Source organism: Prionailurus viverrinus, chromosome D2 (assembly GCF_022837055.1).
Source record: "Prionailurus viverrinus isolate Anna chromosome D2, UM_Priviv_1.0, whole genome shotgun sequence".
Classification (NCBI taxonomy): domain Eukaryota; kingdom Metazoa; phylum Chordata; class Mammalia; order Carnivora; family Felidae; genus Prionailurus; species Prionailurus viverrinus.
In genome coordinates, this window is record NC_062571.1 from 55,818,313 (window position 1) to 55,835,074 (window position 16,762).

The following is a 16,762-nucleotide window of genomic DNA, read 5'->3' on the forward strand; positions in this document are numbered from 1 at the left end:
CCTGATTCAGATCTTTTGGATAGATGCCCAGAAATGGGATTGCTAGATCAGATGGCAAATCTGTTTTTAATTTTTTTGAAGAACCTCCATACTGTTTTCCATAGCAGCTGCATTGTTTTGCGTTCCTACTGGCAGCGTGCAAGGATTCCAGCTTTCCACATCTTTACTAACACTTGTCATCTTTCCTTTTTTGTTAAAAACAAAGCCAAAAAATTCGGCCAGGTGTGAGGTGGTATCTCATTGCTGTTTTGATTTGCATTTCCCTGATTATTAGTGAGCATTTTATTATTGGTTAACAATTATTGAGCTTTTTTTTTAAAGATTTTATTTTATTTTATTTTTTAAGTAATCTCTACACCCAGCTTGGGGCTTGAATTTACAACCCCGAGGCAAAGAGTGCATGCTCTAGTGACCGAGCCAACCAGGCGCCCTGAGCACTTTTTCATATACTTGTTGGTCATTGTAGATCTTCTTTGGAAAATGTCTACTCAAGTTTCAGCATATTTTAAAATTGGATTATTAATTTATTATTGAGTTGTATGAGTCCCTCATATGTTTTGGAGATTAACCCTTTATAACATATAAGGTTTATAAATATTTTCTCTCATGCCATACATTGCCTTTTCACTTCGATGATTGTTTCCTTTGCTGTGATGAAGATTTACATTTTGATATATTTCCACTTGATTATTTTTCTTTTTATTGCCCGTGCTTTGGCGTCATATCTATGAAATGAAATCATTGCCACAACATATGCCATGAAGCTTTTCTCTTGTGTTTTCTTCTAGGAGCTTTACAGTTTTAAGTCTTTAATTTTAAGTCTTTAATCCATTTTGAATTGATTTTTGTGTGTGGTGTAAAACAAGGGTCCAATTGGACTATTTTTGCATGTTGATAGTTTTATTGATACCATTTGTTGAAGAGACTATTCTTTCCACGTTGTGTATTCTTGACATCCTTGTCAAAGATCGGTTGACCCAATATAGATGCGGGGATTTATATCTGGGCTCTCCATTCTGTACCATTGGTCTGTATGTCTGTCTCAATGCCAGTACCATAATATTTTGATTACTGTAGTTTGTAACGTATTTTGAAATCAGGATGTTGGATACCTTCAGGTTTGTTCGTCTTTCTCAAGATTTATGTTTGATGCTAAATCTATGTAAATAGGCTTTTGTTATTGGAAATAAGGTACATTGATCAAGACAAATTTGAAACATAGAACTTAAATTGTTCTCTAAACTCAATAAGCAATTTTCAATTGTCACTTCCTATGTATCTTTAGCTCTCACTGGGGTGAAAGTAATATAGAGAACTGGCAACTACATCCATTATCAAACTCCTTTCTCTTGTCCTGGTGCCCTTTCCCCCTTCTCCTGCCAATCGTGTTCATCTCCCTCAAGTTCTACAGATTATGTGGTTCCTGACTATTGGCATGGTTCTTTGATGGTGTCACTGTATTAAATAAAAGGATTTAGGAGAACACAAAATTGTAAGATAAATAAACTTACAAGTGAACTGAAGAGAAGAAGGCTGTAGAGTATTTGCAGTTACAGCAGCGAGATAAGCCAGGAACACATTTAGAGAACAACCAAGTAGATCAGAGGATTCAGCTAAGGCACAACCATTCAGTTACCCACTTTTCGTTCCACGACATACCAGAGCTCTGTTCCCTTCTCCACAGGACATTTTAGTGAATAAAGACCACATGCAAATGGGATAGATAGTAATAATAAATACATAGTAGATAGTTATTAGCCTTGTGAGCTCTACTGTGAAGGAGAAATTGTGAAATTTGAGTAAGTTTTGAGTAGAATACAAAATGCAGGACAATGCAGGACTTGAGTGATTGAAGGAACGTGCTAAGTTGACACACTCAAAAATGTTTGAGGATGACAGTTATCATTTCTCCTACTAGCATAGTGCTGTAAGTATTCATGGCCTCATAAGTCTTTGCAACATGAAAAGGAACTCTGGAGGAGTAGGGTAGGGAAGTCAGCTTATCACTTAAAAATATAAGGAAACTTCAAACTGTTCTGTAATCTCAACTTACATTTTGCAATTGTCACTGACTGTAGGTCTCAGAAAGGTACAGAAACTGTCAGAGATCCTTTGAAATAGTTGCTTCCTTAGCAACAAGCTTCAATAATATTATCGGTGGCAGTTGGTATAGTGAAATGAGTTCAGGTAGGAGCTCTGTCATTTGCTAGTGGTATTTTCTCAAGCAAGTTATTTAACTTCTCTGAGCTGTTAGAAGTTTGATCGTGGTCAAGATTCCATGCACAGGCTGGAGCTAAGAGTGAAGAAAGTTCATTGCTTGTGGTATACCACACTCTCCTTTCACTACCTCCAGAAATGTATCTAGTCAAGTAAACCATCAACAGACAGCTTGCAAATGCATTCCTCTGTCCCAGTTTCTAGTTGAAGAAAATAAATGCAGGAAAGAAAAAAAGCTTTATGGTTAAGCAGTCGTATTTTTTAGCTGACAGCAAAAGAGCAGTTTAACTGTATGTGGGAACTAGCAGAAGACAGCAGAATTTAAGATATTTGGACAATCTTTTTTTTTTTTTAATTTTTTTTTTTAACGTTTATTTATTTTTGAGACAGAGAGAGACAGAGCATGAACGGGGGAGGGTCAGAGAGAGAGGGAGACACAGAATCTGAAACAGGCTCCAGGCTCTGAGCAGTCGGCACAGAGCCCGACGCGGGGCTCGAACTCACGGACCGCGAGATCATGACCTGAGCCGAAGTCGGCCGCTTAACCGACTGAGCCACCCAGGCGCCCCTATTTGGACAATCTTAATGCACCATACTTTGGATAATTTGTTTGCAATGGATTGCTGTAGTAAAAGTCTTCCTGCTTGACACTGAAACACTTTTAATGCAAATTACCTCAAGAGAGGTACAGGATAAATTACAAAGCACATACTGGCTTAAAGGAAGATAACAGTCATCTGCAAAACACATAGCTTTTTCTTAGCCTACACTTTGTAAAAGAAAAGAACACAGGTAATTACATGGTTCTTTATTAATAATGCTCTTATAAAACAAGTTAAGCAATTTATATGTTTTTTTTTATTTACAGCTCACCAGGACATGATTATAGCTTCTCAAGCTTATCTAAAATAAAAGATAATATATATATCAACATTTTTGATGAAATGATTATTGAAAAACAGGTAATTTAGAATAATTATAACAATCAATGGTGAACTAATTTTAAGGTCAGACTGAATAAACCCTAGTAACATCTTTGTAAATTTGCTTTTAGATGCAATGTCTTTTTCCAACATTTTCTAAAAAGAACTTGGGGCAACTTGAAATAAAATCAGACATGTGACAAGTCAGTTAAAAAATATCAGAGATCATAAACCACATAGAGGAGGTGGAGGGGGTAAATATACCAAGATTTCAGGAGAAATAGGTTTCTGCAATTTAACATTACATTTAAATGTGAGCTTTCTGGGAGCCAAGAAAATTGAAACGAAAAGAAAATGCATTCTGTATTTCTCACTGCCTGATGAAAGAAAACATACCACTTCGGCAAAAGACACCAAAATTATTCACAGAACTAAAACCCAGTTCTAGTCAATCAGATTTTTTAAATTACTGAATGTCTTCATCATAGATACGCAAAAGCTCCTAACAATGCTTAGTGTAATCTGTCAAATAAATATTAGCTTCCTTCCTACTAAACTCGGCACCAGAAGTATAAAGATGCATATCCATTATACCTCCTCTCTTGGGACTCTGATTAAACGCTTTATTATAAATGCTCATCAAATTCTATGGCCGTGCTGTTGAAGGAGCAATTAGTTCTATCTAGGGACTGGGGCTCAGAGGGAGAGAAGTTGAACTAGACCTTCAAGTATGGTTTAGGAATGAGTCTTCTATAAGAACTAAGAAACATAATGTCAATGTGTTCCAATTCAGTTTTCCAGGAGATGGGACACACATTCTTATTAAAATAGTTTCTATCAATTCTTCATAAATGCTTCATAAAAGGTAAAATATTGAACAGTAATTTGGTGATGGCTGTTCTCCAAGGAGTTAAACTGAGTAGTTTTCTGATTAAACTGATAATGAAAGAAAAAAAAAGGAGAGCTTGGGTGGCTCAGTCAGTTAAGTGTCTGACTCTTGATTTCAGCTCAGGTCTTGATCTCATGGTTGGGAGATCAAGCCCCGAGTAGGGTTCCATGTTGGGTGTGAAGCATGCTTAAGATTCTCTCTTTCCCTCTCCTTCTGCCCCTCCCCCACACATGTGCTCACATGCTCATTCTCTCTCTCTCCCTCAAAAAAATAAAAATAAAAATAAAAATAAAAAAATAAACTGATAATGGGTAGAACTTGGGAAACCCAAAAAATGCCTAACAGACTTTCTCTCTCAGAAGTGAATTATCTGGTTTGACTGGAATTGAATAATATTTGATTCATAGTTAAATTCTTGTAAGTGCTTTGTGTTGTTATTGAATGAAATCCATATGCTTTAAGTATCAGGACATATGTGACAACATGAGCCTGCTATTTAGGAAAGGAAAGGGCCTGGCCTATGTTCTTGCCTTCCTCTCATGCACTGGGTTACAAGGTAACTACAGGCCAAAACATTCCTTTTTCTCATAAAAGACCCCACCTAGGCTGAGCCCCAGGATGACTACCCCGCTGAAAGAAGGTGTTGGTGTATCATCAACCACTGTTCTTTAGAAAACAGTTTCTTCCCATGCTTCAGTTTTCCTCTTCTCCTTGTGTATTTTTTCTTCCTGCTATCAACTATTTCTTACTTCCTGTGGGTTCCCCCTTCATTAGTTAACTTGTTAGCAGGAAGCTGAGGACTTGGAAGTCTCATAGAAATGTGGCCTATTTTTAGCACTGGGGATGAAAGAGCTGGGCTCTTTCTAAGACAAATTTGGAACCAATCTCTCTCTCATAGGAATGGAAATATTTTAAGACCATGAATTTATCTCTAGAGTATCTTAGACCACGTCTTTCATATTAGGTTATTTTTATTTTTTGTTATTTTCTATGTAGTATTATTTTCTCTTGACCTACTACTTATTTAATAATATGTTTTTATATATTTTCAAATGACTAATGTAGCTTTTGATTTCAAATTCTAGTTTTATTGTATTGTAGTCAAAGTGCTTTTGTAATTTTTAATAATCAGAACTATGATTGTTGAAAAACATAACTCTTTAGAACTTTTTATTTTTGAGGTTTAATTTTAATTACATGCTTTTTCTAGAGTTTACAAACCACTTCAGGTAAGTTTGAATTATTCAGAGGCAAGAGACTCAACCTAGGATTTCTTAATTAAATTTGTATTGACAAGCTTATTCTGGCAAACATTTTGCTTTATATCCAAGGGGAAATAAATAGTGGAGACAAAAGGCTAAGAAAGTAAAAAATGTCAGTGCTTCAGATCATGAAACCAAATATTGCTAGTATAACCCTAGAAGCCTCTTTTGTGCTCTATCCACATTCATTCCTCCCCACGAGTAACTATCTTAGCTTCTAACAGTATAGACTAGGTATCGCTTATTTTTGAATCTTGTATGATTGAAATCATACATTATGCATCCATCTGTGAGTGATTTATTTCTCTCTACACTGTGTTTGTGGAAGTCATCTGTAATGATGCTCATTGATTCTCATTGCTGTATGGTGTATTGTTGTAGGAATGTACCTTAACTTTTTTATGCATTCTACTATTGATAGATAATTTGTTTCTTTCTAGTTGTTGGCTCTTATATTTAACACTGATATAAATATAATTGTACATGTCTTGGGGACATCTGCATTTCTGATGGATATATAGTTAAGAGTAAAATTGCTATCTCTCGGACTGTGCATATGCCCAGCTCTAGTTGTTTAATGCCAAGCCATTTTCAGAAGGGTTGTGTCAATTCACACTTCCCACCACCAGTTTATGAGAGTTCTGGTTGATCGTATCCTTGTCATTACCTAGCATTGTCTGATTTTTTCATTTCAAACACACTGATGAAAGCAGCCATATCACCTTACGGTTTTAAGTCTCATTTTCATGATAACTCATGAAATTGAGCACTTTTTTCTATGTTTATTGGCCATTTTGATGTGAAATGTGTGTTTTGTGAAAGGTGTGTTCAAGTATTTTGCCCATTTTTTTTCATTGATTTTTAACAGTTCTGTGTATAATCTGGATATGAGTACTTTGTCAGATATACAAGTATTTTTCCCACACTGGCTTGTCTTTTTTACTTTTTTACTTTTTTAATGTGTCTTTTGATGAACAGAAAATCTTGATTTAATGTACTGCAATGCAGTGGTGGTACTTTTTTGGTCCTCTTTAAGAAATATTGCCCACTTTAGATCATGAAGATATTATCCTGTTTTTGCTTCTAAAAGTTTAATCGTTTTACCTTTCACATTTAGATTTAAAATCCAACCAGAATTGATTTTTATGTGTCTGTGAGGTAGAGGTTCAGGATTATTTTTTTCCCCATAAGTATATTCAGTTGACCCACCACCATTTATGGAAAAGATCATCCCTTCCCCCACTGCATTACAAAGTCACCCTTTGTTATGAATCTGGTGACTGTATAAATGTGGGTTTATTTCTGGACTCTGTTCTGTTCTATTAGTCTAATATGTATCCTTGCATTGATACCACACTGTCTTAATTACTAAAGCTTTGTCATAAATTTCGATATCCAGAAATCTAAGTTTTTCAGCTTTGTTTTTCTTCCTCAAGATTGCTTTGGCTATTCTTAGCCCTTTGTATTTCCATATAAGTATTAGAATCAGTTTATTGCTTTCCAAAAACAAGACAAAACCTGCTAGTATTTTTATTAGGATGGATTGAATACATAGATCAATTTAATTAGAACTGACACCTTTATAATACTGATCTTTCCAATCCCACATACATGGTATATGTCCCCTCTCCCCCTTTAATTTTCTTTGTATTAGTCAGTATTCTCCAGAGAAACAGAATCAATAGGATAGATAGATAGAGATATACATGATATATAGATATAGATATATCATATATATGAGATAGATATAGATATAGGAGATTTATTTTTGGCTCATGGGATTATGGAAGCTGAGATATGCCACAATATGCCATCTGCAAGCTGGAGAGCCAGAAAAGCAAGTGCTATAATTCAGTTTGAGTGCAAAGGCCTGAGGACTGAGAGACTGCTGGTGTAAGTTCCAGAGTCTGAAGCCCTTGAGAACCGGGAGCTCCAATGTCTGAGAGCAGGAGAAGATGGATGTCCCAATTCAAAAAGAAAGAGAGAATTTGCCCTTCCTCCACCTTTTTGTTCTATTCAGGTCCTCAGAGGTTTGGATGATTTCTGCCCACATTGGTGAGGGCTGATTTTTACTCAGTCTATTGATTCAAGTGCAAATCTCTTCAGTAACACCCTCACAGACACACCCAGAGAAAGTGTTTTACATATGTGGGCATCCCTTAGTTCAGTCAAGTTTGCATGTAAAATTAACTATCACAATTTCCTTCTCCCAATTTGCACCATGATGGGGCTTAAGCATGCCTAGAATCAATCATAATATTCTAAACAGACCAAAATGATTAATTTCTCTTTGCACACAAATGGATGGTCTCTTTTTTACTTTAACAGGATGGCCTGTTTACTTCTTTAATGATAAGTTCCTAGAAGTGTAAGGTAGGCTCTATCCAAGGCCAAAGTGAGGATAGAAAAAAAGGGAAATCAAACCAATCTTACCAGTCTTGCAAATCTAAAATTCCCATGATAAAGCCGATCAGGACCTTGGGAAAAATAAACAATCTCTCAATAGCATAAGAAATATAACATTCCAAGCAGTCAAAGTTGGTCTATCAGTGCAATCACTTCTCAATATAGAAACCTTTCTTAGAAACTGAATGGGGCTAATAAACAAAAGAAAGAAAAAAGGAAAGGGAGGAAGGAAGAGAGAGAGGGAGGGAGGGAGGAAGAAAAAAAACTGAACTGGGCTCAGAAGACTACTAAGTAAATCAGAGAAAACTGAATTGCATGGTCTTAAGGGCTTAAGTTGAGGTAGCCTTGGGGGTTACCTTTTCCTAATTGGTACCATGCACTTAAATTAACTTAGTCATGTCAGCAAAACCTGCTTGTTTTTTATCATGTTCTATCAACCATCAAACTTCTACTCTAAGCCTGCTTTTCTCCCTGATCTACAATCTATGATGCTATTCTCCTCTGAATGTGTCCTCATCATTTCAACATATTTTCACTACAATTTAACATCTTAAAATGTTGTTAGTGGTTGTGATGTCTTGGGGGTTGAGTTAAAGTAATTTTTATTCTTTTCTCTATATTCTTTAGTGTATTTTCAAAGTTTGCTGCACTGAGCATATCTACTACAATAATGTAAATAGCTGTACATAGGCCATAAACTCCACAGTGGGTCATTATTTTGCTTTAAATAGTCAAGTGTCTTTTAAAGAAATTAAAAAGATGGGGCGCCTGGGTGGCGCAGTCGGTTAAGCGTCCGACTTCAGCCAGGTCACGATCTCGCGGTCCGTGAGTTCGAGCCCGGCGTCGGGCTCTGGGCTGATGGCTCAGAGCCTGGAGCCTGTTTCCGATTCTGTGTCTCCGTCTCTCTCTGCCCCTCCCCCGTTCATGCTCTGTCTCTCTCTGTCCCAAAAATAAATAAACGTTGAAAAAAAAAAGTATTAAAGAAATTAAAAAGAAAGAAAAATATTCTTTCTGTTTACTCTGGTTTCTTTTTAAGAATAAAAAATGATTTTTTATACTTATGTGAAGTTTGTGAAATTATTCACCATGTGATTAAAGTAAGTAACAAAAATTATCTCTATTAACAGGATCCCTATTGCAAGAGCTGCAGTAGTTATTCACATATAAGAAAGAATTGGCTCGGGTCCATTGTCTTCCCTTTCTCTGCTCTTCTGCAACAATCTGAGGTAATAGAAAATGAGTATTTGCTAACTATTCTAAGTTTTTACCTTGGCTAGTAGAAACTTACTGTTATCATGAATTAGATTCTGTGATTACCAGGTTGGTAGGTCAAAGCAACCCTGTTTTTGAGTGCCCCTGGGGTGTTGGAGTATTTAAATATTCTAGCTGTCTCTAGAAAAGGAGACACCCACAAATTTATTTCTTATATGTTTAGAGTGTTTGATGATAAAGAATAATACATCTAGGGGTGCCTGGGTGGCTCAGTCAGTTAAGCGTCTGACTCTTGATTTCCACTCAGGTCATGATTCATGGATCATGGGATCAAGTCCCACGTCGGGCTCTGGGCTGACAGCATGGAGCCTGCTTGGGATTCCCTCCCTCTCTCTCTGCCCCTCCCCTGCTCATATGCACACATGTGCTTTCTCTCTCAAAATAAATAAATGAACAAACAAAAAAATAACACAGCTAGCCTTAGGTCTTGAAATAACATTAACACTTGCATATAATAGTTTTTTAGGATCAGATTCACAAATGTTCTTTGATTAATGATAAATGATTCATGGTGTTGCTTTGTGACTGGGTTCTAGGAGTTTCAGCTCCTCAGCATTGCTTATTGATAATGGTGAGACTGATGATTAGCACCTGTCTCTGTGATATCCCCACAGGGCTCTCCTGTTGAGTTGTGTAGCACAAATATGCCTACATGACCAGAAAAATAGAAAAAACCCAGCCTAGACTCTCTTTGGGGCTTTGTTAGTTAGTTATAGAGCTATGCCATCCATAGAAGTTTCAGAAATGAATTTTGTACCTCAAGGAGCTCGCCGTCTATAGAAGAAAACTAATGCTATAGTGCTTTGATAGGGGCACAAGACAGATACTATGAGAACATACAGTAGGGAGTACCTTACTCTTACTGGTTTGGAGAAGTGGAGGTATTCACAGGGGCCAGGGGTGAACAAGAGGGGTATGAGAAGGAGAAGGAAAGGTCAGAAAAGTATTTACCAAAGAGATAACTTTTGAATCAAGTCCTTAAAAATGGTTGTCAAACAAAAGAGGGCATTTGACTCAGAAGGAACTATGTGTGTATTATTAGAATTGCATTCAGCCATTTGCCACAGAAAACCTAACAATGAGTGATATAAGGGGTCTATTTATCTCACCTAAAAAGAAATCTAGATGACAGTGCAGCAGCTCAAGAATATCACATTACATATCATGTGGCTGTCATCCTCATAATTGCAAATTATTCAGTGCTCCTCCAGCCTCGTATTCATGTTGCAGATGAGAGCAGGGTGAAGCAAGAAGGGGCAGTGCGCTTTCTCAGAAAACCCTGGCAGCCTTCTTACATTTATGTGACTTGGCCACTATGTGCCTGTCATATTGCCACCTGAAACTGTTGGTGAGAAAGGAGAAGAGAATAGACATTAGGGAAGAGAGTAGAAATGCCTGCATAATATGTTATCACGAGGGATGTCATGAGGGAGCATGTTGCAAGTATCCGGACTGCAAAGAAAGAGCAATAGAGATTTAAGTTGTTGGGGTACAGGGCTTCCTACATCTGTAAATCTCCGAGTATCTCTCAGTCTCAGGCTGGACTCCAGGATAGAGAAGTAGTTAAGAATGTGGGCTTCAAAAGTGGGCAGACCTCATTAGCTGTGTGAGTTTGCACGAATTACTCAAATTCTGTAAGCCTCAGTCTCTTTATCTGCAAAGTGGGAGATTAGAGGAGTATTTACTTCATTGAGTGATATGATCTACATCAAGCACTTAGCATAGTGCCTTGCACATAGTAAGTGTTCAGTAACTATTAGCTATTACTATTAGTTATTATTATTGTAAATCAGCTCCTACCTCTGCACATGCGCGCACACACACACACACACACACACACACACACACACAAGATTCCTCCTCCTGTGGACCTGTGGGTTGTCTTTCCTGCTGCTGCATTTTTTCTTCTCTTTCTAGACCCAATATAAAATGTACCCAGTGTAACATGGTCTTTTAGCATCTTCTCTGAGCCTGAATTAGATCTTCTAAGAACTTCTATCACTCTGTTAGGGCAACTTGCATCCTTGCTTCATCCCTTTTCTACATCTGCCCTGTCCACATAGTGCATGTTAGACAGGGACCCAGGGTGTGGAGGGTGTGTGTGAATAGATCACCATGGGGAACCTGATCATCCTTGTGCAGGTACATACTGGTAGAACCCGCATGTGCGTACCCATGCAAGTCTGTTTCCTCTTTGGGAGAAGACTGGGACAAGCTGTACTGTATTTGACTGATGTGTATTTTTGTCATGAAGAATCTATTATATTGATATATTCTTTCAGATTAGTGGAACATTTCAGGTAAATACTCCACCAGTTTTGCTTGGGTATACTTGGAGTAAGACTCATGCGTCTCCTAAAGAAGATTATAATGGGCAGAATTTTAAAGAATCTACCTTCTTAAATATTTTTGCTACCATTGAACCTCAAATATCATATGTCACCTGTAATCCAGAACTAGACAAGGTAGGTTTTGCACTGAATTGTTTTTATAGGTACTATTAAAGAAGTATAAACTTGTTTTAAAAGCTAGTAATAATTTCAAAGTGGATAAAAATGAACATTGGCTCTTGGTATTTTCCTGTGGGAACAATATGGAATAATATTGAAATATTTTGAACTTGATTCTAGTTTTCAGATCAAACAGATGTTTTCAAGAGAGCACAGATTTTTAAAAAAAGTTGTCAGGCGATGTTTCCCAACCGAAGAGTCACAGCTACTGTCTTTAATGGTGAAGGGATACAGATCTTAGTAACAAGATATATCAAGGCATTAAACCCACCTCAGCAACTCCTGGATATATTTCTTCATGATTCTAATGCAACACTTGTAAGATATGTATTTTAGTAGCTTTATTGATATATAATTCACATTACATATCATTCACCCATCTAAGGTATACAGTTCAGTGGTTTTTGGTGTATTCACAAAGTTGTGCAACCATCACCATAGTAAATTTTAGAACATTTTGTTACTCTATTTTAATTTGTTTATTTTTTATATTAACTTTGAGCATAACTTTCTTACTAAAATTGTTTTGTTTTCAAAAACAGTTTCCTGAGAGAGAAACCATCTGTGTTACAGTATGTCCTCTTGAGCCCCAGATGGGAGAAAATATTTCTTCCTGATCTCCTTCATTTCTACCCCCTTGGACTAGAGAGTCACTGTTGCTACACCAGTTCATGTGACCACACTAGCTTTGTAGTGTTTCTACCAAACTTTGGAAAATGACACAGAAAAATTCCTTTGACTTCAGGCAAAATTAAGTTATGTGTCTGGGGGCGCCTGGGTGGCTCAGTCGGTTGAGCACCCAACTCTTGGTTTCAGCAGATCATGAGCTCACAATTTTGTGAGTTCAAGGTCCGCCTCAGGCTCTGCACTGCCAGTGCAGAGCCTGCTTGGGATTCTCTCTCTTTCTGCTCCTTCCCCGCTCATGCTCACTCTCTCTCTCTCTCAAAATAAATCAATAAACATTTTTTTTTAAGTTATGTTTCTAAAGGAGTTGTGTCCTACAAATGGCTTCTCAAAGGGTTGCTTCTCATTGTTACATGGGAATGAAGAAACTATGTTATATTTTTCTCTGTAAACTGCCATCATAACACCTCCTACCCCATCCTATGTGACTTTTCCTTTATGCATATCTATTTACCAGCTGACAAGAGAAACATACTCAAAATTGAAGTTCATATAAAATGAAGATTTATTCACTATGGACTCAAAAACTCCTACCACTTTAAGAAAGGAAAATATGAAATCAGAGCTATAAGTCTCCTCTTTGAGGCAAAAAAAATAAGCTTTGCTTAAAAGGCATCCACAAAAAATCACTTATACCTTTTGTTTATTCAGGTTTGATTGAGTCAGTTGGCTCACCTCAGAATATTTGTATTATTTTTCCACTATAAAGCTCCCTTAGCTGCACTCTAGGATGCAATAAAATATCCTAACTTAGGTTGCTTTTTGCTATGCTCTGCCTTTCCATCATGAGTTTCTTTCTGCCCATGTTTTCTGACACCCAAAGTCCAAAGAGATAATAATGCTCTAGATTTATATCAAAAACCATCTTTGCAGGTCTTTTGTTTGTTTGTTTTTTATTTTAGAGAGAGTGAGAGAGAAAGAGAGCAGGGGAAAGGGTCAGGGAGTGAGAGAAAGAGAGAGAGAGAAAGAGAATCTTAAGCAGGCTCCGTGCTTAGTGTGGAGCCCAACGTGGAACTTGATCCCATGACCCTGGGATCATGACCTGAGCTGAAGTCAAGAGTCAGATGCTCAACCAACTGAGCCTCCCAGCTGCCCCAATCCTTTTTTGTTTTGTTTTGTTTTGTTTTGTTTTGTTTTGTTTTGTTTTGTTTTGTTTTGTTTTTAAATATAACTCCTAGCAACTTTGCTTATGAAGGACTATGAATCATGAAGTCAAAAACATGACCAATGTAGGAGGTCATTGGTGCATAAATGATGGCCATTATAAATCAATGAAAATGTCAGTAAACTTTCTGTGTTACTCATTATTTATTTGTATGCCTTTCTACTTTCCTATTTTAGTCCGAGTCCTTGTCTCTAGCCCAGTAGGGGGAACAATCCACAGTATAACTTCTGTTGTTTGAGAAAGCAAGCTGTACCAACATCTTCCTGCTCCAATAACTTGTAACAAGCTTGTATTAATAAAAATAATTCTAATAGATTTGGAACCTAAAAGCAAATCAGTTTTGCTATTCTTCAATATATTTTTAAAAAAATTTTTAACAGTTGTAATTTAAAGTATATAGGTAATATATATAATGTTTAAATTTTCTAGAATTTATTACAGTGAAGTGTAGTGTAGTGGTTAATGGGCATCCTCTGGAGTCAGGCTAACTTGGGCTTGTTCCCAGAGATTCCATGCACTGTGTTAGCTGTGTGACCCTGGGCAAGTTATCCTAGCATGCTATGATTTTTTTTCCTCTTCTGTAAAACAAAAATAATAATAGTATGTGCTTCATGGGCTTATGGGATACACTAAATGTGATGGTCATGCATGTAAAATACTATGCCCGGTGATGGGCATATAGTATGCACTTAATAAATGTTAGTTAATATTATTCTAGGACCTCATTGCTCGCTTTGTATCTTTGATTCCTGTTGTGCCCGATGTTCTGGATGAAAATGATGGTTTTGATATATGGATGACATCAGAGGTAACAAATTATGTTTTATAATTCAAATATATAGTATTTCTTACTTTTCTCATAAATAGATTTTTAAAAATAGTATGCACATATGTAATACTTTGTTTTGTGAAATTTGACATCATTTGATAATTTAATACATCATAGGCAGCTCTATCATAATCCATAGAAATAATTCTCAAGATGGGGCGCCTGGGTGGCTCAGTCGGTTGAGCGTCCGACTTCAGCTCAGGTCACGATCTCGCGGTCCGTGAGTTTGAGCCCCACGTCAGGCTGTGGGCTGATGACTCAGAGCCTGGAGCCTGCTTCCGATTCTGTGTCTCCCTCTCTCTCTGACCCTCCCCCGTTCATGCTCTGTCTCTCTCTGTCTCAAAAATAAATAAATTGTAAAAAAAAATTTAAAAAATAGAAAGAATTCTCAAGAGGAACAGTCTATTCAATGTTATAAGTGGTAGCTCATGAATATTTTCATCCAATGGAAATTCCAGGAGTACAATATTATGACATCCTCCAGACAGAACTTGGCTTGTCACTATGGAGCTGGACAGACACTGAGTCTAGGGCAAAGACCACCCCTTCTCAGAAGCTTTCCCCAATCTCCCCACATCTCAAGGAAGAGCATGCATAGCAATGCTCTTTTCTCAGCACTTGGATTAAAATTCTCTTTAAACTGGTCGCCAAATAGAATAGAGGCCCCATGCAATATTTGAGACATATTTATACTAAAAATTTATTTATACTAAGTGCAGATTTAATTGGTCATCCTATGTTTTCCACAAATCTGGCAACCCTAAGTAGAGCACTTTTGTCAGTGCTCTTATATTTAGTTGCTTATATATTGACTCTACACCCACACTCTGCACATATACATCCCAAGTTTAATCTCTTTGAATGAATAAGTAGATTTGATTATTATTTATTTTTATGTAAAGTCAGCAAGCATTCAACAAATATTTTTGATTGAAAATTACTAGTATGATAGGAGCCTTAGAGAGGGACACTTTCCATCTGGAGCCAATGGTCCTGGTACTTATCTAGAATGTTTTAGAAGTTAGAGTTGAGCTGAAATGGATCTAGGGGGCACAGGGCTAACTTAATAGGTCACTGTCTTTTGGTAAGTGAGAACAAGGGAGACACAAGCATGTGGTTCCAGTGATTCAGTAATTCAAATCTAGTAGAACTCAAAGAGGTCATTAACTGTAGACTCTTCTGAGACTCTCTCATCTAATCAAAATGTGTTCATGGGTATTATAATCCTGCAGAACATTGAAAGAGCCTCTAAAATAGCTAAAAAATAACCATAAAAATAACCATTCAGGCAAATACTAGTACTCTCGAGTCCCTCCCCACCCCCAACCACCAATCCAAACAATACCCATTACCGAGAGGTTATTACAAGTATGGGATTCCTCTTGGCTAATGTCTTCCCACTGACATGAACTCTTTGGCCATGGGATGCCCATGATATATGACTATTAGGCTGTCACAGGACAAGTGTTATTTTCTCCTTCCTAACACACAGTCTGTAGAGAAAAACAAACCTTGGTTCAAATCCCACTTCAACCACTTAAGAGCTTTGGGACCTAAGATAGATCATTTAGCTTCCTTGGACCTCGACTTCCTCATCTGTGTCATACAGAGGTTTTGAAAGGATAACATATATGCAGGTATCTGGAACTTCGTATGTTAGTTACCTGTTCTCACCTGTTCTCTCCTCCTCTTATGAAATCCAGTCAGGGCAACCTCCTTGGCCTAACAATGAAGACCACTCATACTTTGCCCTTCACTCTTCTGTTCACACTTTTCTTTCAGAGGAGCCATGTTACCATCCTCCCTAAACTCCATCCCTCACCACCATGTTCTGCCAGTGTGAATAGATGTGACCATATCAGTTATTAAAACACTGAAATGCTTTCATACAGAATGGTAAATAGTCACTTCCTGAGGTCCCACATCCCCCACCTCCCTGGCCACTACAGCCCTTTACAGAGGACTGTACTGAACTGGAAGGCACGCGTCCTGTCTAAATGTTGCAGATGCTATTCAACAACAACAGACTTGCTGTATGAACATTTGGGCCCGTTTATGTTGTTAGATCTTCTGATTTTTTTCAAGGGAAGCCGGAAATGTAGAGTTTTATATGAGCTCTCCCAATTTTAAAAAACATTCCAGGGCCAAACAAAAAACACACCTTTAGAGTAGAACTAGGTCATAGACCACCAGTCTGCCACCTCTGTCATGCTTTTACTCTCTTGCAACAACTGTTTTACTAGGCACCCTATATTTGACTACACCCAGCCCCAACTGTCCAGCCTTTTTAGTTGAAGATGTTTCAATCATCTTCCTGACTGGGCTTCAACTCCAATCTCTTCCTCTCTGTGACTTGAGAGCACTCTATTGATACATGACAGTGTATAGCTCCATTGACCAAAGGATCCTTTCCTCTAAAAACTCTATGGGATTTCCTATCACATGAGGTTTTCTTAGAATATCAGTCCATATGTCCCTGTTTGCCCAGGGCAGTTTAATATTTGTCCTTAACAGAAACGTTCTAGATTGGATGATAAACTGGTCACTTGCACAGTATCCACATTAATTGCCCCACAGTAGAGTGACCCCTATATTCCAAGCTAGT

General features: G+C 37.4%; 1 protein-coding gene across 11 annotated transcripts in view; it reads left to right on the forward strand.

Moving 5' to 3' along the window:
- The window catches only part of CC2D2B (coiled-coil and C2 domain containing 2B), a 95,079-nt gene that overhangs the window by 64,887 nt on the left and 13,430 nt on the right, over window positions 1-16,762 (forward strand). For 8 of the 11 annotated variants that reach the window (XM_047824822.1, XM_047824824.1, XM_047824828.1 and 5 more), the window contains 5 exons: window positions 3,086-3,179; window positions 8,825-8,923; window positions 11,252-11,434; window positions 11,600-11,797; window positions 14,047-14,136. In XM_047824822.1, coding sequence (XP_047680778.1) covers window positions 3,086-3,179; window positions 8,825-8,923; window positions 11,252-11,434; window positions 11,600-11,797; window positions 14,047-14,136 — 664 coding nt within the window. The remainder of the gene's footprint in view (window positions 1-3,085; window positions 3,180-8,824; window positions 8,924-11,251; window positions 11,435-11,599; window positions 11,798-14,046; window positions 14,137-16,762) is intronic. The other 3 variants (XM_047824829.1, XM_047824830.1, XM_047824831.1) reach the window with 2 other exon arrangements.